Source organism: Oncorhynchus keta, unplaced genomic scaffold (genome assembly GCF_023373465.1).
Source record: "Oncorhynchus keta strain PuntledgeMale-10-30-2019 unplaced genomic scaffold, Oket_V2 Un_contig_9668_pilon_pilon, whole genome shotgun sequence".
Taxonomy (NCBI): domain Eukaryota; kingdom Metazoa; phylum Chordata; class Actinopteri; order Salmoniformes; family Salmonidae; genus Oncorhynchus; species Oncorhynchus keta.
The window spans coordinates 48,729-76,182 of NW_026290634.1; the positions used below are offsets into that span (position 1 = coordinate 48,729).

At 40.6% G+C, this 27,454-nt stretch overlaps 2 protein-coding genes across 18 annotated transcripts in view; both read right to left on the bottom strand.

Annotated features, from left to right (window-relative positions):
• On the bottom strand, positions 1 to 19,588 carry LOC127927166 (collagen alpha-2(V) chain-like). 17 transcript variants are annotated; one of them, XR_008126444.1, is made up of 29 exons: positions 19,536 to 19,575; positions 18,987 to 19,393; positions 18,673 to 18,711; positions 18,129 to 18,191; positions 18,018 to 18,050; positions 17,734 to 17,793; positions 17,467 to 17,499; positions 16,511 to 16,576; positions 14,769 to 14,813; positions 14,594 to 14,629; positions 14,484 to 14,510; positions 14,323 to 14,388; positions 12,388 to 12,450; positions 11,365 to 11,382; positions 11,053 to 11,091; positions 10,928 to 10,963; positions 10,696 to 10,827; positions 10,114 to 10,218; positions 9,654 to 9,860; positions 9,416 to 9,505; positions 8,982 to 9,026; positions 8,430 to 8,504; positions 8,181 to 8,270; positions 7,964 to 8,020; positions 7,739 to 7,792; positions 4,173 to 4,261; positions 2,364 to 2,420; positions 2,139 to 2,192; positions 696 to 720 (listed from the first exon to the last, which is right to left on the bottom strand). XR_008126444.1 is itself a non-coding variant. In XM_052513077.1 (27 exons), the coding sequence occupies exons 2-26, from the start codon at positions 19,032 to 19,034 to the stop codon at positions 4,181 to 4,183; spliced, it is 1,608 nt and encodes a 535-aa protein (XP_052369037.1). In that variant the 5' UTR covers positions 19,035 to 19,393; positions 19,536 to 19,575; the 3' UTR covers positions 2,139 to 2,192; positions 4,173 to 4,180. The 17 variants fall into 17 exon arrangements, 11 of the variants coding, with proteins under 11 accessions (XP_052369046.1, XP_052369045.1, XP_052369047.1 ...); XR_008126445.1 differs by lacking the exon at positions 696 to 720 and adding an exon at positions 1,151 to 1,173; XR_008126446.1 differs by lacking the exon at positions 696 to 720 and having other exon boundaries at positions 19,536 to 19,588.
• LOC118376561 (collagen alpha-1(XXVIII) chain-like) overlaps positions 19,070 to 27,454 on the bottom strand; it is a 9,543-nt gene continuing 1,158 nt past the window's right edge. The window contains exons 3-14 of the mRNA XM_052513073.1: positions 24,068 to 24,103; positions 23,941 to 23,976; positions 23,802 to 23,834; positions 22,987 to 23,058; positions 21,177 to 21,236; positions 20,882 to 20,917; positions 20,684 to 20,764; positions 20,508 to 20,543; positions 19,728 to 19,770; positions 19,536 to 19,606; positions 19,367 to 19,393; positions 19,070 to 19,126 (exon numbers count right to left, since the gene is read on the bottom strand). Coding sequence (XP_052369033.1) covers positions 19,070 to 19,126; positions 19,367 to 19,393; positions 19,536 to 19,606; positions 19,728 to 19,770; positions 20,508 to 20,543; positions 20,684 to 20,764; positions 20,882 to 20,917; positions 21,177 to 21,236; positions 22,987 to 23,058; positions 23,802 to 23,834; positions 23,941 to 23,976; positions 24,068 to 24,103 — 588 coding nt within the window. The remainder of the gene's footprint in view (positions 19,127 to 19,366; positions 19,394 to 19,535; positions 19,607 to 19,727; positions 19,771 to 20,507; positions 20,544 to 20,683; positions 20,765 to 20,881; positions 20,918 to 21,176; positions 21,237 to 22,986; positions 23,059 to 23,801; positions 23,835 to 23,940; positions 23,977 to 24,067; positions 24,104 to 27,454) is intronic.

Consider the following 27,454-nt stretch of genomic DNA (forward strand, 5'->3'; position numbering starts at 1 on the left):
ATCATTTGAACATTTACTTAGATGCACACAGAGAGGTTAAATACAAATAGAAAACTTTAGACTGCCAACATTTCACCAGTGTAAACAGGTTTGAATACTATATATTCTGAAGAATATGATGGAAACACATTTCATTGAAAAAGTAGTAACTAATACAGAAAAGGAACAAAATACAATCTATTTCCATGTTTTCAATAAATAACATTTGGTTGAGGAATTGATAAGCAGCGATACACTGAAAACATTAGAATATGGTTGAAGAAATGACGAGGAGGTAAAAACTGTTGTAATACCGAAGCGACAGAGAGATACTACAGCTTAGGTCCAATGTAACGTTTTCAACTTCTTTAATAAATAAATTAGTTTCTGCAAAGTCAATGCTAAAATAACACTGACATCTGATGGAAGAATTTATTAGTCCAATAATCGTTATATAATACACTGTCTTGATTTAACTGAGCTTTACCTATGTATTGTTCATCTTTTAGGTATTTGAATTAAGTATATAACACGATTCTGGTCATAGAAGTGGAATTGGACGAGTGACATTGGACAAATTGCATCATCATTGCGCGACGAAGCGAAGTCCCTCCTCATGTTATGCTGGTCAGGTTAAGGGTAGACTGCTCCTCACCAGCGATACACTTCACTTCACAGTTTATACAAACACTCCGTGCTTACAAATCTACAGTCTCAATCTTTCTGGATTGAGGAAAGGTCCTGTGTTAAAAATAAAAAAAGTAAACAAAAAAAAAACAGAAAAAAATGTTTTAATCAGTAAGTGTATAAATTCACTCATGAAGAGTTCATATTTTGTTTGCAGCTCTTGACATTCCCATTCAGGCAAAGTTCAGAGGTCATGCTCAATGCATGCTGGTATATGGATGTCTTTCATTGCAAGTTGGCCCAGTTGTGTCCAATCTTTTAATCAAATGTCTTTATATACTTTTATTATAACGATGGACTAATATTTATTGTTTAAAATTACATTTGTAATTGTGGTACCTTTGCACTGGTGAAATGTTCGCAGTTGTTAGTCAGACGAAAGATCTCAACGTACACAGTGATGACAAGTGCTCAGATCACTACGATGGTTGGCCAATCATTATTACGACACAATCGGACTATGTATTCATGTTATTGAACACTGGGCAGGGCTTTCTTTTGGGAATTCTAATCAACCAAGAAACACATAAAGAAGATAAGTTAGAACATATAAATGATATCAATTACCTACAACCTTTGTATTGGAATGCCAATGATAATCATTGGATCAAAGCACTTTGCATCACATTCATACACCCACAGTCCAACGGAGGCATACATGAACTGCAACACCATTAGTAAAGACGAATAGAAGGCTAGTTGTGTCCATTTACACCTCATATCCCTCAGGATCATGGTTAGTAAAGACGAATAGAAGGCTAGTTGTGTCCATTTACACCCCATATCCCTCAGGATCATGGTTAGTAAAGATGAATAGAAGGCTAGTTGTGTCCATTTACACCTCATATCCCTCAGGATCATGTTTAGTAAAGACGAATAGAAGGCTAGTTGTGTCCATTTACACCTCATATCCCTCAGGATCATGGTTAGTAAAGACGAATAGAAGGCTAGTTGTGTCCATTTACACCTCATATCCCTCAGCGTGGTTAGTAAAGTTGAATAGAAGGCTAGTTGTGTCCATTTACACCTCATATCCCTCAGGATCATGGTTAGTAAAGTTGAATAGAAGTCTAGTTGTGTCCATTTACACCTCATATCCCTCAGGATCATGGTTAGTAAAGTTGAATAGAAGTCTAGTTGTGTCCATTTACACCTCATATCCCTCAGGATCATGGTTAGTAAAGTCGAATAGAAGGCTAGTTGTGTCCATTTACACCTCATATCCCTCAGGATCATGGTTAGTAAAGATTAATAGAAGTCTAGTTGTGTCCATTTACACCTCATATCCCTCAGGATCATGGTTAGTAAAGATGAATAGAAGGCTAGTTGTGTCCATTTACACCTCATATCCCTCAGGATCATGGTTAGTAAAGATGAATAGAAGTCTAGTTGTGTCCATTTACACCTCATATCCCTCAGGATCATGGTTAGTAAAGCGTCAGGTAGAATCTTGCAGTCAGTCACAGACTTACCTTCTCTGTTTCCTCCGTTGTGCTGGGAAGGATAGGTGTGATGAATTCCCCCTGCTTTGGAACAAAGTGTAGTATGTTTCAAGAACAATATATAATACAGCAAACACACACACACACGTCACATAGTCTTCTACCACTCAACTCAGAGCTGTCCATGGAGCTGGCTCTGCTTGACACAGTTCGCACTTTACAAAGTATCTCAGGAAAAGAGCTCCAGTTTCATACCTTTTCACTGTGTCCCGGTGACTGGGATGGATATGGACCTAAAGTTGTCAGGCCACTCTAAGAAACATGGACATACAGTGGGGCAAAAAAAGTATTTAGTCAGCCACCAATTGTGCACGTTCTCCCACTTAAAAAGATGAGAGGCCTGTAATTTTCATCATAGGTTCACTTCAACTAACAGACATAATGAGAAAAAGGAATCCAGAAAATCACATTGTAGGATTTTTAATGAATTTATTTGCCAAATTATGGTGGAAAATAAGTATTTGGTCAATAACAAAAGTTTATCTCAATACTTTGTTATATACCCTTTGTTGGCAATGACAGAGGTCAAACGTTTTCTGTAAGTCTTCACATACTGTTGCTGGTATTTTGTCCCATTCCTCCATGCAGATCTCCTCTAGAGCAGTGATGTTTTGGGGCTGTTGCTGGGCAATACAGACTTTCAACTCTCTCCAAAGATTTTCTATGGTGTTGAGATCTGGAGACTGGCTAGGCCACTCTGGGACCTTGAAATGCTTCTTACGAAGCCACTCCTTCGTTGCCCGGGTGGTGTGTTTCGGATCATTGTCATGCTGAAAGACCCAGCCACGTTTCATCTTCAATTCCCTTGCTGATGGAAGGAGGTTTTCACTCAAAATCTCACGATACATGGCCCCATTCATTCTTTCCTTTACACGGATCAGTCGTCCTGGTCCCTTTGCAGAAAAACAGCCCCAAAGCATGATGTTTCCACCCCCATGCTTCACAGTAGGTATGGTGTTCTTTGGATGCAACTCAGCATTCTTTGTCCTCCAAACACGACGAGTTGAGTTTTTACCAAAAAGTTATATTTTGGTTTCATCTGACCATATGACATTCTCCCAATCTTATTCTGGATCATCCAAATGCTCTCTAGCAAACTTCAGATGGGCCTGGACATGTACTGGCTTAAGCAGGGGGACACGTCTGGCACTGCAGGATTTGAGTCCCTGGCGGTGTAGTGTGTTACTGATGGCAGGCTTTGTTACTTTGGTCCCAGCTCTCTGCAGGTCATTCACTAGGTCCCCCCGTGTGGTTCTGGGATTTTTGCTCAACGTTCTTGTGATCATTTTGACCCCATGGGGTGAGATCTTGCGTGGAGCCCCAGATCGAGGGAGATTATCAGTGGTCTTGTATGTCTTCCATTTCCTAATAATTGCTCCCACAGTTGATTTCTTCAAACCAAGCTGCTTAGCTATTGCAGATTCAGTCTTCCCAGCCTGGTGCAGGTCTACAATTTCGTTTCTGGTGTCCTTTGACAGCTCTTTGGTGTTGGCCATAGTGGAGTTTGGAGTGTGACTGTTTGAGGTTGTGGACAGGTGTCTTTTATACTGATAACAAGTTCAAACAGGTGCCATTAATACAGGTAACGAGTGGAGGACAGAGGAGCCTCATAAAGAAGAAGTTACAGGTCTGTGAGAGCCAGAAATCTTGCTTGTTTGTAGGTGACCAAATACTTATTTTCCACCATAATTTGCAAATAAATTCATAAAAAATCCTATAATATGATTTTCTGGATTTTATTTCTCATTTTGTCTGTCATAGTTGAAGTGTACCTATGATGAAAATTACAGGCCTCTCTCATGTTTTTAAGTGGGAGAACTCGCACAATTGGTGGCTGACTAAATACTTTTTGCCCCACTGTATAATCAGTAATGACCACTACTGGACAGAATGCTGTATGTACATTTCCTGGTTCAAAGGTCAAAATGACATGTTTTACTATCCGTTGTCTTTACTATCATTTTTCTATATCTAGAGATACAGTGGCAAAGGAAAAGTGTTCACCTCTTTGCTCATTCCATGTAGTGTGCTTTCTGTTGTGGTTTCAAACTCCCTTGCTTTTCCATTGACAGTAAGGGATCATCTGTGGAATCCTTCAACAAAAATTAAGAATAACTATGAAAAACATTCCACTCTAAAACACTTTTACAAACGTCACAAAATAATGACAGCATTACTGGTGAGTGAGACAGTCATCGGAGTTCGATACACAAACCACAATTAATAACAGGTATATAACTGGCATATAATGATAAACTAATCAATTCCTAATAATTCATTATTTTCAGGGAAGTGGGTGGGGACCCAAATCAACTGTATGACTTCCTCATTTTGTCTCTAGAGATGTACACGTGCAAGGTCAACAACACACCCTCCTCATGAATGTGTGTGATGGATTCATTAATACATGTATTGCATCAGAGTAATTGAGTTTCAGGTACCTTCTTTTAACTCCGTAATCATTTGAGTTTGTAGAGTTTGAATTAGGAGGGTTCCCACACTATGCTGATCACTACCATAACACAATCAGGGCACTGCTATAAGACTCAAAGTATTGGTGTGGATAACGGGCTGCCCAGTGAGCTACAAATGTTATTGGAAAAGTTCATTTTGGTTGCAGCTCTTGACATTACCATTCAGGCAAAGTTCAGAGGTCATGCACCAATGCATGCTGGAATACAGTATGTATGTCTTCCATTGTAAGTTGGCCCATTTGTGTTAAATCTTTAAGTCAAATATATATTTAGTTTATTTAAGACATTAAATCTTTTTTTTCACGCAGGCCTAATAATTCATGTTTAAAATTGGAATTGTGGTACATTTTGCACTGGTGAAATGTTCACAGTTGATAGACAGACAAAAGATCTCAATGTACGCAGTGATGACAAGTGCTCAGATCACTACGATGGTTGGCCAATCATTATTACGACACAATCGGACTATGTATTCATGTTATTGAACACTGGGCAGGGCTTTCTTTTGGGAATTCTAATCAACCAAGAAACACATAAAGAAGATAAGTTAGAACATATAAATTATATCAATTACCTACAACCTTTGTATTGGAATGCCAATGATAATCATTGGATCAAAGCACTTTGCATCACATACATACACCCACAGTCCAACGGAGGCATACATGAACTGCAACACCATTAGTAAAGACGAATAGAAGTCTAGTTGTGTCCATTTACACCTCATATCCCTCAGGATCATGGTTAGTAAAGTTGAATAGAAGTTTAGTTGTGTCCATTTACACCTCATATCCCTCAGGATGGTTAGTAAAGACGAATAGAAGTCTAGTTGTGTCCATTTACACCTCATATCCCTCAGGATGGTTAGTAAAGACGAATAGAAGGCTAGTTGTGTCCATTTACACCTCATATCCCTCAGGATCATGGTTAGTAAAGATTAATAGAAGTTTAGTTGTGTCCATTTACACCTCATATCCCTCAGGATCATGGTTAGTAAAGACGAATAGAAGGCTAGTTGTGTCCATTTACACCTCATATCCCTCAGGATCATGGTAGTAAAGAGAATAAAGTCCATTTAATAGATGGTTAGTAAAGTTAGAAGGCTAGTTGTGTCCATTTACACCTCATATCCCTCAGGATCATGGTTAGTAAAGACGAATAGAAGTCTAGTTGTGTCCATTTACACCTCATATCCCTCAGGATCATGGTTAGTAAAGATGAATAGAAGCTAGTTGTGTCCATTTACACCTTATCCCTCAGGATCATGGTTAGTAAAGACGAATAGAAGGCTAGTTGTGTCCATTTACACCTCATATCCCTCATAGTTGTGTCCATTTACACCTCATATCCTCAGGATCATGGTTAGTAAAGACGAATAGAAGGCTAGTTGTGTCCATTTACACCTCATATCCCAGGATCATAGAAGGCTAGTTGTGTCCATTTACACCTCATATCCCTCAGGATTATGGTTAGTAAAGAAAACCCTCAGGAATAGAAGTCTAGTTGTGTCCATTTTATCCCTCATCCTCATATACACCCCCATATCCCTCAGGATCATGGTTAGTAAAGATGAATAGAAGGCTAGTTGTGTCCATTTACACCTCATATCCCTCAGGATCATGGTTAGTAAAGATGAATAGAAGGCTAGTTGTGTCCATTTACACCTCATATCCCTCAGGATCATGGTTAGTAAAGACGAATAGAAGGCTAGTTGTGTCCATTTACACCTCATATCCCTCAGGATCATGGTTAGTAAAGATGAATAGAAGGCTAGTTGTGTCCATTTACACCTCATATCCCTCAGGATCATGGTTAGTAAAGATGAATAGAAGGCTAGTTGTGTCCATTTACACCTCATATCCCTCAGGATCATGGTTAGTAAAGATGAATAGAAGGCTAGTTGTGTCCATTTACACCTCATATCCTCAGGATCAGGCTAGTTGTGTCCATTTACACCTCATATCCCTCAGGATCATGGTTAGTAAAGATGAATAGAAGGCTAGTTGTGTCCATTACACCTCATATCCCTCAGGATCATGGTTAGTAAAGACCTCATTTACACCTGTATCCCTCAGAAACAGTTGTGTCCATTTACACTCATATCCCTCAGGATCATGGTTAGTAAAGATGAATAGAAGGCTAGTTGTGTCCATTTACACCTCATATCCCTCAGGATCATGGTTAGTAAAGAGAATAGAAGTTTAGTTGTGTCCATTTACACCTCATATCCCTCAGGATCATGGTTAGTAAAGATGAATAGAAGGCTAGTTTGTCCATTTACACCTCATATCCCTCAGGGATAAAGATGAATAGAAGGCTAGTTTTGTCCATTTACACCTCATATCCCTCAGGATCATGGTTAGTAAAGATGAATAGTAAAGAGAATCTAGTTGTGTCCATTTACACCTCATATCCCTCAGGATGGTTAGTAAAGATGAATAGAAGGCTAGTTTGTCCATTTACCTCATATCCTCAGGATCATGGTTAGTAAAGATGAATAGAAATCCCATATCCTCAGGATCATGGTTAGTAAAGATGAATAGAAGGCTAGTTGTGTCCATTTACACCTCATATAGTTGTGTCCATTTACACCTCATATCCCTCAGGATGGTTAGTAAAGATGAATAGAAGGCTAGTTTGTCCATTTACACCTCATATCCCTCAGGATCATGGTTAGTAAAGATGAATAGAAGTCTAGTTGTGTCCATTTACACCTCATATCCCTCAGGATCATGGTTAGTAAAGATGAATAGAAGTCTAGTTGTGTCCATTTACACCTCATATCCCTCAGGATCATGGTTAGTAAAGTTGAATAGAAGGCTAGTTGTGTCCATTTACACCTCATATCCCTCAGGATCATGGTTAGTAAAGATGAATAGAAGGCTAGTTGTGTCCATTTACACCTCATATCCCTCAGGATCATGGTTAGTAAAGATGAATAGAAGGCTAGTTGTGTCCATTTACACCTCATATCCCTCAGGATCATGGTAAGTAAAGTTGAATAGAAGTCTAGTTGTGTCCATTTACACCTCATATCCTTCAGGGTCATGGTTAGTAAAGCATCAGGTAAAATCTTGCAGTCAGTCACAGACTTACCTTCTCTGTTTCCTCCGTTGTGCTGGGTAGGATAGGTGTGATGAATTCCCCCTGCTTTGGAACAAAGTGTAGTATGTTTCAAGAACAATATATAATACAGCAAACACACACACACACGTCACATAGTCTTCTACCACTCAACTCAGAGCTGTCCATGGAGCTGGCTCTGCTTGACACAGTTTGCACTTTACAAAGTATCTCAGGAAAAGAGCTCCAGTTTCATACCTTTTCACTGTGTCCCGGTGACTGGGATGGATATGGACCTAAAGTTGTCAGGCCACTCTAAGAAACATGGACATATAATCAGTAATGACCACTACTGGATAGAATGCCGTATGTACATTTCCTGGTTCAAAGGTCAAAATGACATGTTTTACTATCCGTTGTCTTTACTATCATTTTTCTATATCTAGAGATACAGTGGCAAAGGAAAAGTGTTCACCTCTTTGCTCATTCCATGTAGTGTGCTTTCTGTTGTGGTTTCAAACTCCCCTTGCTTTTCCATTGACAGTAAGGGATCATCTGTGGAATCCTTCAACAAAAATTAAGAATAACTATGAAAAACATTCCACTCTAAAACACTTTTACAAACGTCACAAAATAATGATTTAATACTGTAGTTAGGATAAATAGTATGTACCAATCAAATAATTAGGAATGTTAATTTACATTTCACTTGACAGTTACTCACCTCATATTCATAACTGTACTCATCCCTGTCGTATAATTCCTCCTCCTCCGCTTCCTCTTCCTCCTCTGTACTCGTCTTCAGAGAGGAGAGAAAAAGGTGAGTCCCATGTGTAAATGGGATCAAGAGGAGACAAACATGTCTATCATAAACATGTATTTGACCCAAAGCAGCAAAGAGAGAGTACAGGACATGACTTACAAGTACTAAACAATAAGGACAAAATAAAAAAGCAAGTTAGGAGAAAAAAATCATGCTTTTAGTCATTTTAAAATGTATGTTATGATGATTTAATACCTTTTATTGGTCAAGTTAGGCACAGCAAGTACAGTTGAATAAGCTTAGTTTTAATTTAGGTTTAGAATTCGATAAATGTTATGTTTGCTTAGAAAGAAATGATAGTAATTATTTTCTCACTGTCATTTGAAGGAGTTGAGGTTAAAACAGGTGAGGGTGACATGCTTAGCAACAGACGGTGATAACATAAATGTTAGACATGTTTAGTTTGGGCATTTATATGGTTATTTTGACTACATCTTTAGTTTGGGCGTTTACCAGGCGTTGTCTTTGCCTCTTATGTCGTCCTTTCTGTCCCTTGCCCTGGTTCAGAATTTCACAGTTAAAAGTTGTAATGCTTTATAGGAAATACACATCTAACATGCTGTGGTAGTTATGGTCAAAGATATTTATATCTGTGTCATGGGCTGATTCATGGGAGAGAAAATTATCGCAAAAAAAAAATATGTCAATTTAAGAAAATGTTAAAGGGAAAGTTTACATGTTTTCTTTTACAGTATCTATTTAAACCTATTTAAATATAACATTTGCTTGTATAGTCATGAATACAAATAGGTTGTGAACAACTTACATTTAATTGCATAATTTATGTCCAAATTACACACTTTTCTCAAATTTTGATATGGATTTGAACCCAACAAGGTTGTGTTTATCAGATGTAAAACAAAAAGATCTATTTGTAGTGACATCACCTTCCGTTCTCGACTCTTCTTCTTCTTCAAGGAGTCTTCCTCACTGAGGTGAACAGTTTCTACTATTGCCCCTGGTACCTCAGAGACCCTCTAAAACACACATACACACACACACACACACACCTTGTACTATTCATAGTTCACCTTTAAAAGTTCATTTGACAGCCACTGTTTGGTTGTGGTTTTGAGTAGAGCCAGTGTTTGGCTGTGGGGTTTGAGTAGAAGAGGTACCCCTTACCTCTTCAGACGTTGTGTTGTTAAATGTTGAGTTTGATAAAGGCAACTTGGGCGAGGGAGCTTCACTGAAGTCCTCGTCCACTGTCAGTGTCCCCTCTATCCCCTTAGAGGTGCTCTCTATCCTCCCCACGTCTTGGAGGCCATTAAGACCATGAAGAGGGGTGAGGTTCCAGAATGTGGGGCCCTCCACCGTTTCATTCAAAGCATCCTTCATGAGATAGAGACCTGGATGAATAACTACATACTGTTGTACAACAGTGTATCTGTTCGGATACATAAATAGACTGGGCTTTATAATATGGGTTGATTTCTGGGATACAGATAAAGACTAGTCGTGGACTAAAAACAATACTCATATGAGAATCTCCATAGAACTAGCTTTTTTTGTGTTCGGGTTAGACTTAATATGTGTGAGGGAAAGCGTCCCTATGTCATGTAGCATGTTTGGAGTGGATACTCACAGAGTTAGGTTCTGGTAGCTGTCTGTCTAGGTCAGAGTCAACTGCCTCCTCTATGGTGTCCATCTCTGTCAGAGGCTCCTTGGAGATCTCATACTTTACTTTACTCTGTTCAAAACACACACTCATGAGTCCAGCACTAACACACTCATGAGTCCAACACTAACACACTCATGAGTCCAGCACTAACACACTCATGAGTCCAGCACTAACACACTCATGAGTCCAGAACTAACACTCTTATGAGTGCAACACTAACACACTCATGAGTCCAACACTAACACACTCATGAGTCCAACACTAACACACTCATGAGTCCAGCACTAACACACTCATGAGTCCAACACTAACACACTCATGAGTCCAGTACTAACACACTCATGAGTCCAGCACTATCTAAGAGTTCTGATACTAGGCTTGTCACCAGGGTTATGGTAAATTACATTGCAATTCAGTCAATTCAGAAAGATAATTGACATTCCAATTCTCCTTATTGAACTTCTCCCAGGAATAACCCACTAAATGACCAGGTATGTCCCCTGGTGTGATTTGGGTTGAAGAGATATGCATGGACTGGGTACATACTGTGTAGTCAGTGATAATGTTGGAGCCGTGTTTCTCCTTCTCATTGACTCTCCTAGAGGTGGTTAGCTCCTGCAGAAGCTCCTCCATGCCGTCCTGCAGCAGCCTGTCAATCAGTGCCTTCAGCAAGGGCAGCTGGGAAACAGAGTCTTTCTTAATGAGACAGCTGCCTTGGGCAGTGAAATGAAAAACGTTGAACTACAAAACTGTTTGGGATTCGGAGTCAAGAGCTTACCCTTATGCCATAGTCTTCAAACATTACTTCAATGTTCTGGGAAGGAGAAAATAAAACATTTTTTTCCAAGATTTGTTGTTTTCCATGAAATGTATGTGGCGTTAATGTAGTTCTGAGATGTCTACCTTCATGTCAGCTGCTTTCCCTGGAAGACCAGCGTCACCCTGAGGAATAGGAGCATGTCAGGACAAAACAATGTCCTTTTCAAATTCCTCACTGATTTTATTTCACTGACTGGATGTGTCAAACAATATTTGGTAACACTTTATAATACATTTCATGAATAAGCACGAATAAATCATTATTTTTTTACTGAGAACACATTACTTTCTTCCCTTTCAATCCGCTCTCTCTTTGCTCTCCCTGAACATATAAAGTAGACATTACAATTCCACATCAGTTATATCTTCAATCATCAATAAAGTAAAGTGAGGTACCTTCATCCCTGGTGGACCCTAAACACAGAGACAGAGGAGCAGAGAGGGAAACATGCATTCAGAATGCATGATATCAAGCACATTCTACATACAAGTCTAAAGCTAAGCCCTGCTAGTAACTTTTGGATCATATCAACTCATATAAATCACATGTCCTATATAGGATCATGTAATCAATCAATCAATACACCATCCATCCAAAAACCCACCAATCCATCCACCATTCATCCATCCACCAATCCACCAACCCACCATCCATCCATCCATCCATCCATCCACCAACCCACCATTCATTCATCCATCCATCCATCCACCAACCCACCATCCATCCATCCATCCATCCATCCATCCATCCATCCATCCATCCATCCACCAATCAGCCATCCACCAACCCACCATCCATCCACCAACCCACCAATCCATCCACCATTCATCCATCCACCAATCCACCAACCCACCATCCATCCATCCATCCAACCCACCATTCATCCATCCATCCACCATCCATCCATCCATCCATCCATCCACCAATCCACCATCCAGCTACCAACCCACCAATCCATCCAACCTCAAATTCACCGATCCACCCATCCACCTATCCATCCATCCATCCATCCACCAGCCCACCAATCCATCCAAGCCCACCCACCCACCCACCCACCCACCCACCCACCCACCCACCCACCCACCCACCCACAATCCACCCACACACCCATCATTCACCCACCCACCCATCCACCAATCCATCCATCCACCCATCAATTCATCCACCAACCTACCCGCCCACCCACCCACCCACCCACCCATCCATCCACCCACCAATCTATCAATCCACCAATCCATCCATCAACCCACCAATCCATCCATCAACCCACCAATCCATCCATGTCAATCAATCAATAAATCAACATATACAGTATACACATCTTGCCAGGCAGTTGTTGGGTGTAGATGCTGCAGCTGACTATGCCCATTAGATTCAATTATAGATAGAACCATGCAGAGTATGAACATTGTGCTTACTTTAGCCCCAGGAGGTCCCATTGGCAAAGGGAATGCTTGTCTCATCTCTTCAAGGGTGGCACCCTGGGAACATTCATCAACAATACAGTCAGAGGCAGTCTGACTGTATCTATGCTGCAATACAGCCAGAGGCAGTCTGACTGTATCTATGCTGCAATACAGCCAGAGGCAGTCTGACTGTATCTATGCTGCAATAGTCTATGTGCCGGGGGGCAAGGGTCAGTCTGTTATATCTGGTGTAATGCTCCTGTCTTATCTGGTGTCCTGTGTGAATTTAAGTATCCTTAAATGTTGCCTGCTGCCAGCAGAGCCTAGCATAGCATTATGCCATGATAAACTTACACAAATGCTTGTCAAGCGTTGGCTGTAACGCATATTTTGAAAATCTGAGATGACAGTGTTGTTAGCAAAAGGCTAAGCTTGTGTTTGAATATATTTATTTCATTTCATTTGCGATTTTCATGAATAGGAAAAGTTGCGTTATGGTAATGCGCTTGAGGCTATGATTACGCTCCCGGATACGGGATTGCTAGTCGCAAGAGTGTCCACGGACCCTTCCCACATTCTTACTAGTGGACATATAATTTCATTCCCCCATTTTGGGGATTTAGGAGTTCAGCCAAGTGAAATCCTTTGATCACTCTGTGGTCTCTCTCTCTGCATGACCAGGGGGAGAGAGTCTCTGCCATGAATTTATGGCCTAAGATAACAGAACCTGGGTGTAGGAGAGAGTGAGAGAGAGGGGAAAGCCATGATCTACACCAAGAAATGGCCACGTAATGACAACCGCCACAGGAAAGGAAGACCCAGAGTTCCTTCTGCTGCAGAGGATAAGTTCATTAGAGTTACCAGCCCAAATAAATGCTTCACAGAGTTCAAGTAACAGACACATCTCAACATCAACTGTTCAGAGGAGACTGTGTGAATCAGGCCATCATGGTCGAATTGCTGCAAATAAACCACTACGAAAGGACACCAATAAGAAGAAGAGATTTGCTTGGGCCAAGAAACATGAGCAATGGACATTAGACCGGTGGAAATCTGTCCTTTGGTGTGATGAGTCCAAATCTTAGATTTTTGGTTCCAACCGTGTCTTTATGAGACGCAGAGTAGGTGAACGGATGATCTCCGCATGTGTAGTTCCCACCGTGAAGCATAGAGGAGGAGGTGTGATGGTGTGGAGGTGCATTGCTGGTGACACTGTCTGTGATTTAGAATTCAAGGCACACTTAACCAGCATGGCTCAGCATTCTGCAGCGATACGCCATCCCATCTGGTTTGCACTTAGTGGGACTATAATTTGTTTGTCAACAGGACAATGAGCCAACACACCTCTGTATAAGGGCTATTTGACCAAGAAGGAGAGTGATGGAGTGCTGCATCAGATGACCTGGCCTCCACAATCACCCAAACTCAACCCAGTTGAGATGGTTTGTGATGAGTTGGACCACAGCGTGAAGATAAAGCAGCCAACAATTGCTCAGCATATGTGGGAACTCCTTCAAGACTGTTGGAAAGGCATTCAAGGTGAAGCTGTTTGAGAGAATGCCAACAGTGTGCAAACTTTTCATCAAGGCAAAAGGTGATTACTTTGAAGAATCTCAAATCTAAAATATATTTTGACTTGTTTATCACTTTTTTGGTTACTACATGATTCCATGTGTGTTGTTTCATAGTTTTGATGTCTTCACTATTATTCTACAATGTAGAAAACAGTAAAAAGAAAGAAAAACCCTTGAATGAGTAGGTGTGTCCAAACATTTGACTGGTATATATATAGTTTTTTAATCATATTTTTACTTGGTGGGGTCAAATAAAACCACGTAGGATGCCTATTGGAGAACCCTGCAATAGACAGACGGGTTATCATGGATAATGTGGAAGATTGTTCTTACATGGTGCACCAGTTTGTAGAGAATGTGGAGATGTACTTACCTCTTGTTGAGTAACCAGAACATGGGTACCAGGTGGGCCCGGAGCACCCAATTCCCCTTTTTTACCCTGAGGGAGATAGGAGAAATTAACAATTGGGCTTAATTATCATGTTAATAATTTGATGATAATTAATACTGCCTTATTAAAATAAAATAACTTACCTCAGTCCCCGATTCACCTGTATCACCCTAGGGTTAGAGACGCAAAATCACAAATATGGTTTATTGTGTTGGTGTGTTTAGGGAATAGCCAGACTTGCTCCAAATCATACCTTTTTGCCATCATCTCCTCTTTGTCCTTGCTCTCCCTGTCTCAAGAGAATAATTAGGAAAACTTCATTTTGGGGTATTTGTGGGTATTTTTAAGTGATCTCATTAAAATGCTGGAACAGAGCAGGAACATTTTAAAAATACAATATTATTTGACAAAGAGACAAAAATGCTCACATCTTTTCCAGCCAGACCTCTCTTTCCATCAATGCCAGGTCTACCCTACATATCAAGAGGTAAATATTTCACTTACAAACAAGCAAAAAAATCGAACTTCAAATAATGATATAGTGTTTTTGCTATACAAATCATAGCCAAATTGTTGGAATACCTATGTACAGATGAAGTCGGAAGTTACCATACACCTTAGCCAAATACATTTAAACTCAGTTTTCACAATTCCTGACATTTAATCCTAGTACAAATTCCCTGTCTTAGGTCGGTTAGCATCAGCACTTTATTTTAAGAATGTGAAATGTCAGAATAATAGTAGAGAGAATGATTTATTTCAGCTTTTATTTCTTTCATCACATTCCCAGTGGGTCAGAAGTTTACATACACTCAATTAGTATTTGGTAGGATTGCCTTTAAATTGTTTAACTTGGGTCAAACATTTCAGGTAGCCTTCCACAAGCTTCCCACAATAAGTTGGGTGAATTTTGGCCCATTCCTCCCGACAAAGCTGTTGTAACTGAGTCAGGTTTGTAGGCCTCCTTGCCCGCACATGCTTTTTCAGTTCTGCCCACACATTCTCTGTAGGATTGAGGTCAGCGCTTTGTGATGGCCACTCCAATACCCTGACTTTGTTGTCCTTAAGCCATTTGACCACAACTTGGGAAGTATGCTTGGGGTCATTGTCCATTTGGAAGACCCATTTGTGACCAAGTTTTAACTTCCTGACTGATGTCTTGAGATGTTGTTTCAATACATCCGCATCATTTTCCTCCCTCAGGATGCCATCTATTTTGTGAAGTGCACCAGTCCCTCCTGCAGTAAAGCACCCCCACAACATGATGCTGCCACCCCCGTCACGGTTGGGATTGTGTTCTTCGGCTTGCAAGCCCCCCTTTTTCCTCCAAACGTAACGATGGTCATTATGGCCAAACAGTTCTATTTTTGTTTAATCAGACCAGAGGGCATTTCTCCAAAAAGTACGATCTTTGTCTCCATGTGCAGTTGCAAACCGTAGTCTGGCTTTTTATGGCGGTTTTGGAGCAGTGGCTTCTTCCTTGCTGAGCGGCCTTTCAGATTATGTCGATATATGACTTGTTTTACTGTGGATATAGATACTTTTGTACCGGTTTTCTCCAGCAACTTCACAAGGTTGATTTGCACTTTTCGCACCAAAGTACGTTCATCTCTAGGAGACAGAACGCTTCTCCTTCCTGAGTGGTATGACGGCTGCGTGGTCCCATGGTGTTTATACTTGATTTCTTTTGGTTTTCCCATGATGTCAAGCAAAGAGGCACTGAGTTTGAAGGTAGACCTTGAAATACATCCACAGGTACACCTCCAATTGACAGAAGCTTCTAAAGCCATGACATCATTTTCTGGAATTTTCCAAGCTGTTTAAAGGTACAGTCAACTTAGTGTATGTAAACTTCTGACCCACTGGAATTGTGATACAGTGAATTATAAGTGAAATAATCTGTCTGGAAACAATTGTTGGAAAAATGACTTGTGTCATGCACAAAGTAGATGTCCTAACCGACTGGCCAAAACTATAGTTTGTTAATTAACAAGGAATTTGTGAAGTGGTTGAAAAACGAGTTTTAATGACTCCAACCTAAGTGTATGTAAACTAGTTTTAATGACTCCAACCTAAGTGTATGTAAACTTCCCACTTCAACTGTATATTAAGTCATGTCAAATGTAATTACTGTATGTGTATGTTATGATGATGACAGAAACATACTCACTGGGGTCCCAGGTAAACCAGGCATTCCAGCAATCCCCACCCTGCCTTGGTCTCCTTTCTCTCCCCTCTGCTCAGACCGACACACACAGGCACACACACACACACAAATCACACACACAGGTACACAGCTGATATCTCAAACACAGAACACTAAAACCCCAAACACACACACACACACACACACACACACACACACACACACACACACATTCACATGCACACACACACACACACACACGCACACACACACACACACACACACACACACACGCACACACACATGTTTCCCATCTATAAGTGGGGTTCCTTGCCCTCTGTATACATTATGATATTGTTAAATGACTCATGGATGACTAACAATCATCAAACTAGTACAACATTGCTAGTACATAATGTTCAATGAATAGGCTGTAATCACCACTACCCTATACAGTAGGTGAACCTGTGACAAGTTCCTGCTGAGAGAAGTCCACATACTTTGCACAGCAGAAGGCTTAAACATGTAAATTATGAAAATCACACCACCAACTGTATGGTTTTTGATCATTTAAATTAATAATACCTACTGTTTGATTCTTGAAGAATATAACTTAGAAAAACATTGTGAGCTAGTTTGACTGTCTAATCCCAAAGTAACCCAAAACATCTTCTGAAGTACTTGGTTAGTCCGTGCACATCATCAATCAATGTAATGTAGTGTAATGCAAGAGGGAAACTGCTGTAGTCCTAGAGAACCACAGCCAATGCAGGGTTTTGTCTCACCAAGCAGTAACACTCCCTGAATCAACTGATCATCAACTAACAACAGTCTTTAATTGAAACCACAATTGGTTTAATCAGGTTTATCAGAGCTGGGCTTTAAACACACCCTGTAGCTCTGTTGGACTGCAGTTATCCTCTGATTAAAGGAATTAGAGCAAAATGTGTTTATTCAATGGGTATGAATACTGCACTCACCGTTCCTGGCTCGCCTGTCTTTCCTGGGTCACCCTGCAGACAGGAAACCATTCAAAGCACAACACCTTGATTATCTGCTACAACTTTTTATGGATTGAACGATCAACAACCAATTCTGTCAATGTGAACTCTTACTGTGATAATGGTTCTGTTATGCTGACAAACTACAACAATACATCTAGTCTAAGTACGTGTATGTTTGTGTGTGTTCACATTAGAATAACAACAACAGATGTGAAAGGAAGTGAGGGGATGAGGTGTCCAAACCTTGGATCCAGGTTTTCCTGGTAACCCATCCAGACCATCTCTCCCTGACACAGACCCTCCCTGTCAAACATGTTATCAGGGGTCAGATGTAAACATCAGTTACAACAATGTAATACCAATATAAGCCCTCAACCTTCACCCTGTAGGTCACAGTTATTTAGAGGTCATTCAACGCTGTGGGTATTACATACATAGCTTCTATCAGCCTGTTCACAGAACGTTTGAAAAGTCTTAGCGATACAACTTAGCGACAGAGCTCTTCATTGTTACTCATATGGTCATACCGTTCCTGGAGATCCTGGTTTTCCATCAGGACCCTACAGAGAGAAGAATGCAGTGCTATTATTACCATGACCTGCCAAACATGACCTGTGACCTCCAAGTATCACACTCACCCTTTGTCCAGGCAGACCTGTCTCCCCTCTGAGACCGGGCTCTCCGGGATGTCCTGGTTCACCCTGATGGATGAGAAAACACACCAGCCCCAATCAAATAGAATATAAAATAACAATTGAATAGAATAGAAAAGAAAATAGCATAATCAAATAGAAAAGAAAATAATATAATAAAATAGAACAGTATAGAATAGAAAAGGGTATTTCTGGAGAAGAGCTTGAACAATAGTAATACATGTCAATGTATTATACTGTGATGAAGTACATCTATTAAACTGTAATTAAGTACATCTATTAAACTGGGATGAAGTACATCTATTATACTGTGATTAGGTATATATATTTTATACTGTGATTTAGTATATATATTATACTGTGATGAAGTACATCTATTATACTGTGATGAAGTACATCTATTATACTGTGATGAAGTACATCTATTATACTGTGATAAAGTACATCTATTATACAGTGATTAAGTACATATAAATCTATTATACAGTGATCCATGTCATGCCGATGACGTAGATTTCACTTATCTCACCTTGATCACCCTAGTCAGGATACTGTTGTCTGAACTGAGCTGGAGGGAACAAACACAACAGAAATATAAAACAAGTCCAGTCCTCTTCAAAAAGGGTCTTGAAAGGGTTAAATTAAAGATGGACTAGTCATATGAAACTCAATGAACCAACCAAAAAAAGTCCATGTTCAATCACATGTTTTCATCTAACTCCCTGGATATATAATCTAACCCCTTGGGCTTCTAGGAGCATCAAGCATCTTCTCACTGGTTCCATCTGCCAGGGATGGCTGAGTTCATGGAAAGTTGTTCTGAAGAGGTAACGGATGATGGACTTGCGCGCCTCCCGGAGGTCCTGGTTTTCCCTTCAGAGGCGAGACCATGGGAACAAAACAAAACAAGAGGGATGTGCGGTCAACTAGCGGCTCGTAAACACACTGTGCGAGCTGAGCAGTCCTGCATCACCATCACAATACTGATGGGAGATGCAACACTCACTCAAGGGGAACATAACATGATTAATAAAGCTGGGATTTTTCATTTGTGCATTTATCAGGCTAGGAATATAATTAGAAACACAAGAGTGTTGATGTTCCTGAACAATGGGCGAAGTCAGTGACGTGAGACATTGACCTAAACCAAGTGTGATGGAGAGTCAGTCAACCGCTGCATGCAGTGATACATGTCCGTCATGTTGTTGTGACTGTACACCTACAGGCTCTCCTTTCTTTCCCTCCGTTCCCTGAAACAAAGAGGAAATCATATCGCTGAACATATCCAACCGCGCTGAGCAATTCAAATCAATCAGGTTTGTATCTTTGACAGTGACTAATAAAGTTTTACAAACAAAATAGCGCTTGATAGTAAAGTCAGACAATGCTTACAGGCAAACCAATGTTCCCGGTATCTCCTTTCTCTGCTGGGTCCCTGGTCGTCCCGGTAACCCCAGTGGGCCCTACAGTCACAGTATAGAGTGAAGATAAGCCAAGAAATATCCACTCCAACCAACAGTGCAGCATATTTCAAACTTGTGTGCAGAGAAATGATAAGAGTTGGGTAGAACATGGAGACATTACCCTTGTTCCTCTCACCAGGCTCACCTGCTGGTCCCTGCTCTCCCTGAGGAGAAAGCATGTTTGTGGGTGTTGTATCCAATCATATGCTGTAGGTGCTGTGTCTAAATATAATGCTGTTGTAGCGATTGAGGAGGAACAGCAGGATTGGGGCTTGAACCAGTAAACCAGAGGTAACATGGTGAGTGAATTACCCTGTGCCATAGAGGTTCAGAGCTATTGGCAGAGGTTTCATTGCATTACGGTAAGTTACATACAAGGAGACTATACTGAAATATAAACTGGGTGGTTCAAGCCCTGAATGCTGATTGGCTGAAGGCCATGGTATATTAGACCATGTACCATGAGTATGACAAATCATTTATTTTTACTGCTCTAATTACGTTGGTAACCAGTTTATAATAGCAACATAGAATAGAATAGAACCTCTGGGGTTTGTGATATATGGACAATAATAATTTAACTAGGCAAGTCAGTTAAGAACAAATTCTTATTTTCAACGACAGCCTAGGAACAGTGGGTTATCTGCCTTGTTTAGGGGCAGAACGACAGATTTGTACCTTGTCAGCTCGGGGGTTTGAACTTGCACCCTTTTGGTTACTAGTCCAACGCTCTAACCACTAGGCTACCTGCATATGCCATGGCTAAGGGCAGTGTCCAGGCACTATTGCGTTGCATCGTGCATAAGAACAGCCCTTAGCTGTAGTATATTGGCCATATACCACACATCCTCGGGCCTTATTGCTTAAATATTGTCCAGCGAATACAGATGCATGAACTCACCCGTAGTCCTGATTCTCCTTTGATTCCAGGCACACCCTATAGACAAGGATAATTGTCACGCCAAGTGTCATCTAACCCACGCTGACTGTTTGAAGAACTATGTGAATGTATTGATCCCATTTTTCTCTCTCACACACACACATCATTGCAATAACAGCCAGTCATGATCTACTTACATCTTTACCTCTTAGACCTGGTGCTCCGGGATTCCCGGGGACCCCAACAGTTCCCCCTGCCCCTTTAGAGCCATCGTGCCCCTGTAAAGATGGAATCACTGACACGCTGCGTGTAGGTTTTATTTGAATATCTCTAAAATGTCCCTACAATTTAATGATATTGATAGCATGTAAAGTGGACTGAGAGAAGTTATTTACCTTGGGTCCAGGTTTCCCAGACAAGCCAACATTTCCCTGTGAGGTGGAGACCAACAAACGCATCAAACATGTCAGCCTGTCCTAGAGTATCATCATGGCTCATCTGACCAATAGAAAAAATAGATAAATATGCATATCTAACTTATCAGGTGCAGGACAGAAGATCGTATCAAAGTAAAGGAAATGGACAGAACAGTATGCTCCCATGGTGATTTAATCAGACAACCTTTCAGTCCGACTTGGCTCTTCGTTAGGTCATCTGACCAATGACACACACCGGTAGTGAAGCACTCACCCTTTCACCATTTTCTCCCTTTGGTCCCTGCTGTCCAGGAATGCCGAACCCAGGACTACCCTGTAGAAACCCAACAGACAGACCACACACAACATCGTTGTTTCTCTGTCCACATATAACACAATAATATGTTATATGTGACTGTTGTATCGACCATGTGATTGTTATGTTGACCATGTGATTGTTATGTTGACCATGTAATTGTTATGTTGACCATGTAACTGTTGTGTCGACCATGTGATTGTTATGTTGACCATGTGATTGTTAAACCTACCATGTGATTGTTGTGTTGACCATGTGATTGTTATGTTGACCATGTGATTGTTAAACCTACCATGTGATTGTTATGTTGACCATGTGATTGTTATGTTGACCATGTGATTGATTGTTTGTGTTGACCATGTGATTGTTATGTTGACCATGTGATTGTTATGTTGACCATGTAATTGTTATGTTGACCATGTGAATTGTTATGTTGACCATGTGATTGTTATGTTGACCATGTGATTGTTAAACCTACCATGTGATTGTTATGTTGACCATGTGATTGTTATGTTGACCATGTGATTGTTATGTTGACCATGTGATTGTTATGTTGACCATGTGATTGTTATGTTGACCATGTGATTGTTATGTTGACCATGTGATTGTTATGTTGACCATGTGATTGTTATGTTGACCATGTGATTGTTATGTTGACCATGTAATTGTTATGTTGACCATGTGATTGTTATGTTGACCATGTGATTGTTGTGTTGACCATGTGATTGTTATGTTGACCATGTGATTGTTATGTTGACCATGTGATTGTTATGTTGACCATGTGATTGTTATGTTGACCATGTAATTGTTGTATCGACCATGTGATTGTTATGTTGACCATGTGATTGTTATGTTGACCATGTGATTGTTATGTTGACCATGTGATTGTTATGTTGACCATGTGATTGTTATGTTGACCATGTGATTGTTATGTTGACCATGTGATTGTTATGTGACCATGTGATTGTTATGTTGACCATGTGATTGTTATGTTGACCATGTGATTGTTATGTTGACCATGTAATTGTTATGTTGACCATGTGATTGTTATGTTGACCATGTGATTGTTATGTTGACCATGTGATTGTTATGTTGACCATGTAACTGTTGTATCGACCATGTGATTGTTATGTTGACCATGTGATTGTTATATTGACCATGTAACTGTTGTATCGACCATGTGATTGTTATGTTGACCATGTGATTGTTATGTTAACCATGTGATTGTTATGTCGACCATGTGATTGTTATGTTGACCATGTGATTGTAATGTTGACCATGTGATTGTTATGTTAACCATGTGATTGTTATGTTGACCATGTGATTGTTATGTTGACCATGTGATTGTTATGTTGACCATGTGATTGTTATGTTGACCATGTGATTGTTATGTCGACCATGTGATTGTTATGTTGACCATGTGATTGTTATGTTGACCATGTGATTGTTATGTTGACCATGTGATTGTTATGTCGACCATGTGATTGTTATGTTGACCATGTGATTGTTATGTTGACCATGTGATTGTTATGTCGACCATGTGATTGTTATGTTGACCATGTGATTGTTATGTCGACCATGTGATTGTTATGTTGACCATGTGAGATTGTTATGTTGACCATGTGATTGTTATGTCAACCATGTGATTGTTAAACCCACCATGTGATTGTTATGTCTGCTGGGTAGGGGTGAATTTCAGGGTAGGAAATGGGTTATGGTGGAACCTGAGGTAATGACAAGATGGATGACACTATTCTGTGTGGTTTACCTTCTCTCCTTTGACTCCTTGGACCCCTTTTACTCCCTGGGGTCCAGTTGGACCGATGGGACCAATGTCACCCTGAGTAACACAACACAGACAGTCACACACACAGGCCAATCAATAAACACAACACAGACAGTCACAGACACACAGGCCAATCAAAAAACACAACACAGACAGTCACACAGGCCAATCAATAAACACAACACAGACAGTCACAGACACACAGGCCAATCAATAAACACAACACAGACAGTCACAGACACACAGGCCAATCAATAAACACAACACAGACAGTCACAGACACACAGGCCAATCAATAAACAAACACAGACAGTCACAGGCCAATCAATAAACACAACACAGACAGTCACAGGCAGGCCAATCAATAAACACAACACAGACAGTCACATTACAACCACTTCCAGAACAACAATCAAGACAGGGGGCCTGTGTTGTTTTAACAAAGTTTTTTAACAAAAAGATCCTGAAGAGCCCCTCCTTAAACTCTAACTTTTAACAATAGATCTTGGACGACTACATCTAGAGGGAAATAGCTATCTCTGTGGTGTATCATGGGTAATCCATGAGTCCCCAGTGGCCACTAAGCAGAAATGTAATTGTGTTGTTTGTTGACAGGCAGGCCTGGGGATTTGGTCCTTGTTGTGAGAGAATACTCCCACCACCAATTAACAGCACTTTAACTGTTAGGATACGATGGCTTAGAGTTTGTTGTAATGCAGATGTGTGGTTAGGGGCACCTTAGGGTTCGCAGGTTTTACCAAAAGTTAAAAATACTTAAACAATAATGAGTCACTTACCCTGGTACCCTTCTTTCCTGTGGGACCAAGGATCTGTTGTGATGAAACGGAGAGTAAGCATAATATTATGCAGGATATGATAGTACTGAGTATAAAACATGTCGCTAGGTAAATACATTATTTGGTATTGTAACATTACCCCTTTGGCTGGGTCACCAGGAACTCCTCTCTGTCCCTGTGGAGTGAGACCAAAGGCTTACCTCTCTCACTCTCACTAACACTCTCACTAACACTCTCACTAACACTCACACTCCATGAATACTCACCTCGTCACCCTTCTGGCCAAGAGCCCCCGCAAAGCCCTGAGAGAGCGGAGGACAATATATCTATTCATATCCTGAACAAAACACATAACAATCTTACCTGAACTTATTATACAGAAAATAAATATATCTTGCTAAATAAGGTAATCAAATCTCATAACTAGGGCCCTGTGTTTTGGTTAATCATGTTACATGACCTGGATTTGAACTTTTATTTAAAGCTTTTTCATGAAACTGTCCCCTTTCCTTTTTATGTCAATTGGTCCAGCACCATCCTCAGACAATTGGTCCAGCACCATCCTCAGACAATTGGTCCAGCACCATCCTCAGACAATTGGTCCAGCACCATCCTCAGACAATTGGTCCAGCACCATCCTCAGACAATTGGTCCAGCACCATCCTCAGACAATTGCTTTCATTTTTGGTGTAATTCTAATTTCTGGAAAAGGCTTCTAGATCTAGATCATATAACATGATAGCCAAGAACACATAGGCCTACTCGTAACATACGAGTCATAACAAGGTACATTTCGACAACACTTTCTGAAAAATGAAAAATGCTAACATTCATATTTATTTGTTATGGGTTACAGTGTTAATTGGCCAATTGAAATAAATATATTAATGTCAGTCAATATCAGCCATTGGAGCAAATGCTTGACTGAAATTATTGATACTTTTCCAAACATAAACAGTGCCTTCGAAAATTATTCAGACACCTGACTTCTTCCACATTTTGTTACATTACAGCCTTATTCTAAAATGGATTATAGAAAATAAAATCCTCAGCAATCTACACACAATACCCCATAAAGACAAAGTGAAGAAAGGTTTTAGAATGTTTTGCAAATGTATAAAAGAATATATAAAAAATACCTTATGTACATAGGTATTCAGACCCTTTGAAATGATCACCCATTGAAATTGATCATCCTTGAGATGTTACTACAACTTGATTGGAGTCCACCTGTGGTACATTTAATTGATTGGACATGATTTGGAAAGGCACACACCTGTCTATTCAAGGTCCCACAGTTGACACAGCATGTCAGAGCAAAAACTAAGCCATGAGGTCAAAGAAATTGTCCGTAGAGGCTCCGAGACAGGATTGTCTAGGCACAGATCTGGGGAAGGGTACCAACAAATGTCTGCAGCATTGAAGGTCCCGAAGAACACAGTGGCCTCAATCATTCTTAAGTGGATTAAGTTTGGAACCACCAAGAATCATTCTAGAGCTGGCAGCCCGGCCAAACTGAGCAATTGGGAGAAGGGCCTTGGTCAGGAGGTGACCAAGAACCAGATGGTCACTCTGACAGAGCTCTAGAGTTCCTCTGTGGAGATGGGAGAACCTTCCAGAAGGACAACCATCTCTGCAGAACTCACTATTCAGGCTTTCATGGTAGAGTGGCCAGACGAAGCCACTTCTCAGTTTTGTCAAAAGGCACCTAAAGACTCTCAGACCATGAGAAACAAGATTCTCTGGTCTGACGAAACCAAGATTAAACTCTTTGGCCTGAATGCCAAGAATCATGTCTGGAGGAAACCTGACACCATCCCTACGGTAAAGCATGGTGGTGGCAGCATCATGCTGTGGGGATGTTTTTCAGTGGCAGGGACTGGGAGACTAGTCATGATTGAGGCAAAGATGAACGGAGCGAAGTACACTGAGATCCTTGATGAAAACCTACTCCAGAGGACTCAGGACCTCAGACAGTGGCAAAGGTTCACCATCCAACAGGACAATGAACCTAAGCACACAGCCTAGACAGCGCAGGAGTGACTTTGGGACAAGTCTCTGAATGTCCTTGACTGGCCCAGCCAGAGCCGGACTTGAACCCAATCAAACATCTCTGGAGAGACCTGAAAATAGCTGTGCAGCAACACTCCCCATCCAACCTGTGGGAAGAATGGGAGAAACTCTCCAAATACAGGTGTGCTAAGCTTGTAGCATCATAGCCAAGAAGACCCAATGCTGTAATTGCTGCCAAAGGTGCGTCAACAAAGTACTGAGTAAATGTAAATGTATATATATATATATTTAATTAGCTTTGTCATTATGAGGTATTGTGTGTAGATTGATGAAGGAAAAAAGGATAAGGATAAGGCTGTAACCTAACAAAATGTGGAAAAAGTAAAGGAGTCTGAATACTTTCGAAGGCACTGTATAATGGAACTCAGAAGGCACTGTATAATGGAACTCAGAAGGCACTGTATAATGGAACTCAGAAGGCACTGTATAATGGAACTCAGAAGGCACTGTATAATGGAACTCAGAAGGCACTGTATAATGGAACTCAGAAGGCACTGTATAATGGAACTCAGAAGGCACTGTATAATGGAACTCAGAAGGCACTGTATAATGGAACTCAGAAGGCACTGTATAATGGAACTCAGAAGGCACTGTATAATGGAACTCAGAAGGCACTGTATAATGGAACTCAGAAGGCACTGTATAATGGAACTCAGAAGGCACTGTATAATGGAACTCAGAAGGCACTGTATAATGGAACTCAGAAGGCACTGTATAATGGAACTCAGAAGGCACTGTATAATGGTAACTCAGAAGGCACTGTATAATGGAACTCAGAAGGCACTGTATGTAACTCAGAAGGCAAAATGGAACTCAGAAGGCACTGTATAATGGAACTCAGAAGGCACTGTATAATGGAACTCAGAAGGCACTGTATAATGGAACTCAGAAGGCACTGTATAATGGTAACTCAGAAGGCACTGTAAAATGTAAATAACTCAGAAGGCACTGCATAATGTAACTCAGAAGGCACTGCAAATGGAACTCAGAAGGCACTGTATAATGGAACTCAGAAGGCACTGCATAAGGCACTGTAAATGGAACTCAGTATAAGGCACTGCATAATGTAACTCAGAAGGCACTGCATAATGGAACTCAGAAGGCACTGCATAATGTAACATAATGTAACTCAGAAGGCACTGCATAATGTAACTCAGAAGGCACTGCATAATGTAACTCAGAAGGCACTGCACTGTAAAATGGAATAATGTAACTCAGAAGGCACTGCATAATGAACTCAGAAGGCACTGTAAAATGGAACTCAGAAGGCACTGTATAATGTAACTCAGAAGGCACTGCATAATGGAACTCAGAAGGCACTGCATAATGGAACTCAGAAGGCACTGCATAATGGAACTCAGAAGGCACTGTATAATGGAACTCAGAAGGCACTGCATAATGGAACTCAGAAGGTTATAATTTGAGATAAATTTGAGATAATGATGATGATGATGATTTGAGATAAACCTCCTGTATTCATTATGCACATTGCAATTAGGTTGAATTAAAGCTCAGTGATGCAAGACCTTCTCAGATAGACCATTAGTCCTGACACACCCATAGCCGTGGGAGGTAGGGGT